General features: G+C 57.2%; 6 protein-coding genes across 6 annotated transcripts in view; 2 read left to right on the top strand and 4 right to left on the bottom strand.

Annotated features, from left to right (window-relative positions):
- Positions 1–4: 4 nt before the first annotated feature.
- On the bottom strand, positions 5–1,014 carry N657DRAFT_584317 (uncharacterized protein; the record flags this gene model as incomplete). Its single annotated transcript, XM_062789743.1, has 3 exons — positions 5–436; positions 539–802; positions 889–1,014. Coding segments are annotated over 3 exons (822 nt in total), but the record flags the coding sequence as incomplete, so codon positions are not given.
- Positions 1,006–2,073, bottom strand: N657DRAFT_442211 (uncharacterized protein). Its single transcript, XM_062787391.1, has 2 exons — positions 1,686–2,073; positions 1,006–1,632 (listed from the first exon to the last, which is right to left on the bottom strand). The coding sequence occupies exons 1-2, from the start codon at positions 1,914–1,916 to the stop codon at positions 1,324–1,326; spliced, it is 540 nt and encodes a 179-aa protein (XP_062641840.1). The 5' UTR covers positions 1,917–2,073; the 3' UTR covers positions 1,006–1,323.
- A 98-nt stretch (positions 2,074–2,171) lies between these two features.
- N657DRAFT_651680 (uncharacterized protein) lies at positions 2,172–2,701 on the top strand. Its single transcript, XM_062794207.1, has one exon. The coding sequence runs from the start codon at positions 2,304–2,306 to the stop codon at positions 2,502–2,504; it is 201 nt and encodes a 66-aa protein (XP_062641839.1). The 5' UTR covers positions 2,172–2,303; the 3' UTR covers positions 2,505–2,701.
- A 3-nt stretch (positions 2,702–2,704) lies between these two features.
- N657DRAFT_442192 (uncharacterized protein) lies at positions 2,705–3,572 on the bottom strand. The gene is made up of 2 exons (XM_062787390.1): positions 3,289–3,572; positions 2,705–3,210 (listed from the first exon to the last, which is right to left on the bottom strand). The coding sequence occupies exons 1-2, from the start codon at positions 3,361–3,363 to the stop codon at positions 2,917–2,919; spliced, it is 369 nt and encodes a 122-aa protein (XP_062641838.1). The 5' UTR covers positions 3,364–3,572; the 3' UTR covers positions 2,705–2,916.
- Positions 3,573–4,645: 1,073 nt separating this feature from the next.
- Positions 4,646–4,900, top strand: N657DRAFT_545558 (uncharacterized protein; the record flags this gene model as incomplete). The annotated part of the gene is made up of 1 exon (XM_062787852.1): positions 4,646–4,900. A coding segment is annotated over one exon (255 nt), but the record flags the coding sequence as incomplete, so codon positions are not given.
- Positions 4,901–6,865: 1,965 nt separating this feature from the next.
- Positions 6,866–7,388, bottom strand: part of N657DRAFT_675792 (uncharacterized protein) — a gene marked incomplete at its 5' end in the record, with an annotated part of 3,932 nt that continues 3,409 nt past the window's right edge. Inside the window, 2 exons of the mRNA XM_062795843.1 lie at positions 6,866–7,064; positions 7,284–7,350. Coding sequence (XP_062641836.1) covers positions 6,912–7,064; positions 7,284–7,350 — 220 coding nt within the window. The 3' untranslated portion in view covers positions 6,866–6,911. The remainder of the gene's footprint in view (positions 7,065–7,283; positions 7,351–7,388) is intronic.

Below are 7,388 nucleotides of genomic sequence, written 5' to 3'. Positions count from 1 at the left end.
TATCCTTGATGCCCTCTTTGGGAAGTTTGAGACAAAAACAATCCGGGAACTCGAGAGGCCTTCGGTTGCTTGAACGAAGAAGCATATGGTTGCCGAGGAGAAAGTCCACCTGCGTTCTCAGGGCGCAGGCAATCTGTTTCGGCTCGTTCCATACTGCGGACGTGTGGACCAGGATCTGAGACGGCGTATACGAGTCCTTGATCGTATTTTCGCCGCGGTCCGCGTATTCTGAACGCTTGCGAGCCCAAGTTGTCCGAAGGATCGACTTTTGCATGGCTTTTAACGCCACCCCTTGCGGTCGGGGCGCGGGATTCATCCCGCGGGTCCTCTGGATATCGTAGAGCTTCTGGATGGCGGAGACGTAGCTCCGAACCGTGTTATATTGGAGCTTGAGCGACGATTCAAAAGACCCTTCCTCGTCCCCGGAATCTGCGGCCTCGGTGTCGACAGCGTCCGCGTCCGCGTCCGCGTCCGCGTGCGTGTCCGCGTCCGCAGGTGAAGTCTGAACCATTATGCAGTCTGCGGAGAACCCCGGGACCGGGACCTCGTCCTCGTCCTGGCCGTGGTCCTGCAACTTCTTCTTCCGTTTAGCGACCCCACCGGCTGCTCCGGCTTCGCGACGTTTCCTACGCTCCTGGGCCACGCGGGAGCCCGTCCGGGGCGCACGGGAGACCACCTCGTCGGCCATGAAGAGCAGCAGCTTACCCTCGTCAACTAGGTCATCTGGCAAGGGTCGTCCGGGCACGTAGAGCTCCGGCCAGCCTTCAGGAATGGACGCGAAGCCCTTCCTTTGACACCACAGCTAACCCCCTCGTCAGCGGGAGGCTCCAAACAGACTCGTCATCCATTCCTCTCCCCCGGATGCTTTGTTGTGCCTGCCTGCCTTACCTTCCACTCTTTCTGTTTGGGAGTGTACGCTCGTCTCGTGTTTTCCGGCGTCTGCTGATGGGACTCGAGCAGACAGCGCTCGACGACCTCGCGCAGGCGGGCCGTATAAGAAAGATCCGAGTTCATGGGTAGAGGAGTTCAACTGCACTGAAGACAAACCGCGATGAAGCAGCTTTTTATCGGGTTGCTACAGTGGGATTGCTGGATTGCTGGACGCAGGACGCCGACGGGAAAAGAGAAGGGGGGGGTTGGGTTTGGGTGGTGGTTTAGGGAAGGGCAAACGCCAGGGTAAAAAGTTGAAGGACAAGCGCATTTCACCCCTTCAAAAAATGGCACGAGTCCCGTACTTTGTGGCGTCACCTAAGCCAATCGTCGCAGGGCCGAGCCATCGAGGGACCTTCGATTTGTCGGGGTCCAATGTAGGGGTCCTGTGCGTCAGCCGGATGACGGATGACGGTCAGCCAACCAGAAAAAACCTGCGATACCAAAGGGCTGGCTGGCATTCACGATGTGGCCAACGAGAAGCTCTTGTATCTCCCGGACTTGTGGGACCTGCGCGTATCGCGGCCTCTTCGAAGGACAGAATAGCGGTTCCGACTCTGAGCTGTCGACCTGCTTGCTCGGGGCGACCATCTTGTGCATTTTTTTCGAGATGGGCACTTGCTGAACTCGTGGCTTCGACAGAGTAGATAGTATCGATAGCGAACTTCTCGTCACAGCGCCGACAGACCCAGAGGCGGCCAGCTAGATGATTTTTAGCGAACGATCTTCTGGCAAAGCGGAAGTTGGAGACGTACGTCGCAGGCGGCCTTGGTTGATCTCGCGAAGGAAGACACCATGGTCCTTAATCCATGTCTCGGCGGCCGGGATCCCTTCATCCAGAGGCGCTCGTCCTCGATAAAACAACGTCCTCGCCATCTTGCGATCGGGAAGCCGTCGAAGCGGTCAGCATCGCTTGAGGAACATGACTCCGACAGCTGCGCGATGATGGAGGCCGGAGGACGCCCGCCAAATACAGTGAGGGCCATAGAGGTCTAGGCAATCGAACTGGATGGATGAAGGGTTTCCGACCGTAGAACCGAGGCTGGGGAATGCATAAGAGGATGGGCTGTCGTCGCGTCGGAGTCGCGTAACCCGTCCCCCTGTCTCGAGGCACTCGACACGACTGCCAAATAACGTGATCTTATTGGTTAAAGGTCGCGTGAGCAGTCACGTGTGTATAAGTCAATCAATCAATCAGGGAGTCAACTTTCCACCCTCTCGAACTTGCTTGCTTGAGCCCTCGAGAGGCCCGTAGTTGCTTGGTTGATTGGTTGAATTGATTGACACGATTGAATTGTGATGAGCGCTGGCGCAAACATCGCGCCGCTGAACCAGGGCCGCACGCCTACTACGCCGTGAAGAGCAGGAATGCCATGGGAGATGTGATCAACCCCGGCCGGACCATCTCCAGAAAGAAGGTGCTGGAGATGTTTCAGGTTACGAGAGACAATACGTGGTTTCTCGGGGGGCCGGACGAGAGGCTGCTGGGAGTGCTGGAGGAGCGGAGGCTGAGTGATGTGGCTGTGCTGAGTGACGACTGTTTCGTCCTCGAGGACGGTGAGCTGAACTGTTGAAGCGATTGAGCAGTGTTTTGACGGTGGTGGGCGGTGTTGTGGTGCGCGTTTCAGGTGTGTTGCGGGACTCGAACCGAGCCGAGGATCTTTCGGGCTACACCGCTACAGCAATGTTTTTCATTTTGTTGTGGCCTACAGGCACCAGGTCAGTCGAAACCTGCCACAGGCTGGACTCCCCGCAGGGATTTCCCCGCTCGCCCGTCCCGTTTCTCTTCTTCAACGCAGACTTGATATAACGCCGAATCGGCTACACGAGTCCGCACAAGAGTCAACAGGTCGCTTATACAGAGCGTAACAGGGAGTCAAAGAACTACAGGACAGCTTGACCGCCAGCCCCCAAGCTCACGTCGAACTATATACACAGGAAATCAAGCCACTGCCGCCGTGAACTGGACCAAGCATGCCTGATACATCACCACGAGCAGCCGACTTCGTGCCAGCGGTGGATGGAGCAGACGGTGCCCCAGCTCTCCCCGTACGGGGCGCAAGACCCGACGGTGCGCTCGTTCCACTCCTGAAAGCAGCGCTTCCTGTTGCCCTCCCAGAAGTGGGCGCGCACCCGGCTCCAGTCCATGCAGATCTCGCGGACACCCGGTACTGGGTTGCCCCGGCAACCTTCGTTGGCGCTGAACTGGTGCTCCTCCCCGTTGTTGAAGTGCCAGATGGCGTTGGACCGCTGCGTCCACGTGGTCCACTGGGCCCGTGCCTAGGGAGGTCAGCATCCAGGGCCATCCTGGGGGGTGTTGGGGGGGGGGGTGGTGGGCTTGAGAACAGCTCTGCATACCAGGATGGTGAGGACGTCTGCCGACACGACCGAGGCCGTGGCGAGCACGGTGGCCGTCAAGGTTGTGATTCGCATCTTGGTTCTGAACCTAAGGTAGACGCCCGTTAGCCCCGGTGTATCCTGTGGTGACTGTGCGCGTGTTGTGATGGACTTGCAAGCGTAAAGGAGTGTAAGACTCGAGCGAGTGGCACTGTGGCAGTCAGACGGATGCTGAAAAGGAGGCGTCTACTCTGGACCTTTGACGGGCGCCTCGGTCCATCCTTATATGGCCCTCCCTTGCATCCGCCTGCTATCCCGACTTCGTCTTGGATCAAATTTCCCGACGTCGAGGGCGACCTCTCTTGGAGTCTTGGATCCCTGAACGGAGCCCGAGGCCCCGAGTGCTGTTCACTTCTGACCGCATCCGGCGTGCCTTGCGTCGGGGTTGTTGTGTCGCTCTGGGGCGGCCTGGTGACAAGGTATGAATCCTTCCTCTAACCTCAATTTACCTCATCAGTGCTTTCAGGGTTGCATTGTGCTACATCGCTTCGACAGCTCAACGCAGAAGTCTATCACAATGCAATGCAAAGCTGACCAACGGCCCCCAACGGCCCGTCGGCCCCCATCAGCCAAGTAATGACCATGCTGGTGACGAGGTATGAATCCTTCCTTTAACTACAATTCAACTCACCAGTGATTTAGGGTTGTATTGTGCTGCATCGTTTCGATAGCCCAACGCAGAGGTTTATCACAATGCAATGCAAAGCTGACCCACGGCCCCCAAGTGACGAGGTATGAATCCTTCCTCTCATCGCCGCACATACTTGCCGTCAGCTGGTTTTAGACTAGTCTGCATATCGCGGGTACCATGGTATTGGCGCCTCGCATTCCCCGGTCCTTCTTCTCTCGTCACATTCATGCAAAGGACTCGGAGACCGCTCCGAAGGTGTCTCCTTCACATCGGCTAGCAACGGGGCCCGCGGGGCCCGGGTCTGCCGGATGGACTGTGATCCAATTTCCTCCCACCTTGCGATCGAGCGGCGATGCAGTTCTGGGTACGGCGCAGACTCCGAAGCTGTTAGGTTGGTTCAGCATCCTTGCGATACAGGCCGACTTGTGCAGGACGAGATTGAAGGATACGACCCTGTTCCTTTCTCCGTGACTCCCCTGTCCTCTTCCCTAGGTATCCTTCATGCCGTCCAGTGCACGTCCGGGAGTCCCCGACACAACAGGAGGGAAAAGATAAGTACTGGTACCGCCCCCCTCCTCCGAGTCCCGCCCGTATGCAGAGTCTATCCAACATCGACACGACAAGCCGGTCTCTCGCTCCCCCGTTTGTTCACACTCGCTATACCCCTTATACACACACTCACACACAATGCGCCTTTTCGGCCTCGCGCTCGTCGCGGCCCTAGCAGCCCGCGCCTCTGCCGACGCAATGGCGTCCTACACTGAGTGCACCCTCAGCCACTGCAGCAGCCACCAGGCCGTGTGGTACACGGACTACGACAGCCAGGACATTTCCGCCGACGAGGGCTGCCGGACGGGCGCCAGTGGCATGAGGGAGTTTTGCGTCGACTGGGGCAACGGCCGCGGCCACTTTTTCTACGGCAACGGGCCCAAGCGGTGCTTTCGGCTCGAGAAGCGGATCGGTGAGTTGTTCAACCTCTTCTGCTGCCATCTCGGCATGGTCCCGGCTGATTTTGGGAATAGACGTCGACTTTTGCATGGACGTGTTCCAAAGCTGCACCCTGGACGTGTGGCAGGAGACTCACTGTTCTTGGTAATCCCGGGGAGGATCGTTCTTGTTGACACGGTCATCGCCGGCCTTGGCCCGTTCATGTGTGATGTCTCCAACAACCGCGGCCATGGGAGGAGGGATATTGTCACCTAGCGTGTATATGGTAGTCTTCTCTTGTACATTATTGGAAGTTGTGTGCCCAATACTTAGGGCTCCCTGTCTATCGTTTTTGTCCGTTCCTACACACGACCTTCAACAGCAATGCCGGGCTCGAGACGGGATTCTCACTTCCATCTCTGATTGCGGTTGGCCCGAGTCAAGCAACACTTGCCGAACCGGCCATTCTCTCCCCCAGATCCAGTAAGTGAGCATCTTGGCTCGAGTCGCTATAGTCGTCGTTGAGATGAAAAGAGATCATCGTCATTCTTTGGGTCATAGAGCCAACCTGGTGGAAGCGACCCCTTGAAGATGCTCGGGATTGCGGCCTCCTTGCCGCTGCGAATGATGTTGATGTGTCGGAGCAAGTCGAGAAGTGTTTGAGGCAATGGCGGCGGGGCCGTGTGTGTCGATGGGCTCCCGGTATACGGGGTTCTGCGTGGTCATGATTTACGCAGACTGTTGTGGCCGGCGCGGTTCGAGACACTCAAGGCATTGGAGGCGCCAACAGCACTCCTAGAACACAGGGACAAGCTGTCGGAGGTATCGAACGCGTCGAAGGAGCCTCGAGTTGCCAGTGTTACATCGAAATCGTCATCACGCGGTCGCTTCTTCTGCGGCGTCTCCGGCGCGTCATGCATCCATAGCAGCCGCATCTATAGCCCCAATCGCGGCTGCAGCGACAGCATCACCGTCGTCGCCAATGTCGGGGTCCATGTCGATGTCGATGTTGGTGGTGCCGTCGCTGTAGCTGTCGCTGTCGCTGTCGCGCGTCTCGATTGTTCGGGTGTACACGAGCCAAGAACGAATTGCCCCTACGTCGTCAGTGAACTGAGTAAAACTGTGCCTCTCAAACGTCAGGTCAACCCCACTTATTTTACCGTCCCCCTCCCTTCTAACAGTGAGGCAGGTAGCAAGATTAGCCTTCGCTACTTTACGCGAACTAGACGTCTGGACCCCGCAACGGAATCGGCCCCACAATGGAATCCTGGCACCACACCACCATTCCAGACATGACTAACTTCAACTCAACACAACTCATCTACTTCTGGGCCAAAATCAACATGACCGTTATCCGGAAAGAGCTTATTCAATTGGCTATAGCCGAGGTTCAAGAAGGCCTTTGTTCACAGAAAGATGCAGCGGAAAAGTACAGCATCCCACAGTCTACCCTGAACCGACGGCTTCATGGCGCCCACCCTCGACAACAAGCCAAAATCCACGAACAACGGCTTAGTCCTGTGCAAGAGAGGCATGTAGTCGACTGGTGCCTCAATGAAGAAAAGTCTGGAAGGGCTCCTAGACGCAGCCAGGTGGTGGCTTTCGCGCAGGCCATCTTGGCTGAAGGAGGTGATCATCAGCCCCTGGGTGCTAGATGGATCGACCGCTTTCTACGCCGCCACGATGCTGTCAAGACTAAGAAATCAGCTCTGTTGGAAAGCTCTCGTATCAGCTCTGTTGGAAAGCTCTCGTACGAAAGGCTCTACACGGGACGCTTACCAAGATTTCTATGAGAGGCTGGAGTTCCATATCCGCGATAAGAACATCGTACCCGCGAATATCGCCAACCTTGACGAGCATGGCATGCAGGAGCTCGAAACTACGGCCGGCACAGTCATTGGCAGTTCCCTCACAAACAGGGCTTATACAACTAGCTCTGATACAACTACATGGGTTACTGTCCTACTAGAAGCATCATCGCTCGGAATTGGGTGCAGTTCCATTATTTGCCCCACTTAACCAGCCCCTACGGTTCCTTTTTGCCATTGGCCGCACCCATGTAGAGTTCTGCCTCCCGGACCCACTGAGCCCCACCGAACAGGCCTTCCACGTGCGCGCTTCTCCCAAACAGGCATCTCTTGGCGCCTGGGGTGGTAGAGTTCCGTCCAGGGTATTGGAGCTTTCCCAGGGGTAGAGTTCCGCCCTGCCATTGGCCGAGCCCAAGAGATGCCCGGGGGGTAGGGTTCGATTGCCCGGGGGTAGGGTTCGATTGCCCGGGGGTAGGGTTCGATTGCCCGGGGGTAGGGTTCCGGGGGTACGGTTCCAGGGGGGTTGAGGGAGATGCGAAGCGCGTTCTCGCGACTCCATTTTTAAAAAGGCGAAAGAGGTTCGGACGGACAGCAGATAAGAGCGACGGCCCCCAGGAGAGACCACCACAGTTATCCGCGATGGAGCCCTTCGTCCACCTGCCACAGCACCGAGTCGTAATCTGCAAGCGCTGCCG

Source organism: Parathielavia appendiculata (assembly GCF_033297405.1).
Source record: "Parathielavia appendiculata strain CBS 731.68 unplaced genomic scaffold N657scaffold_66, whole genome shotgun sequence".
NCBI lineage: Eukaryota > Fungi > Ascomycota > Sordariomycetes > Sordariales > Chaetomiaceae > Parathielavia > Parathielavia appendiculata.
Note: the sequence above shows the minus strand (reverse complement) of the source record. Positions and strands in the feature narration are given on the sequence as shown.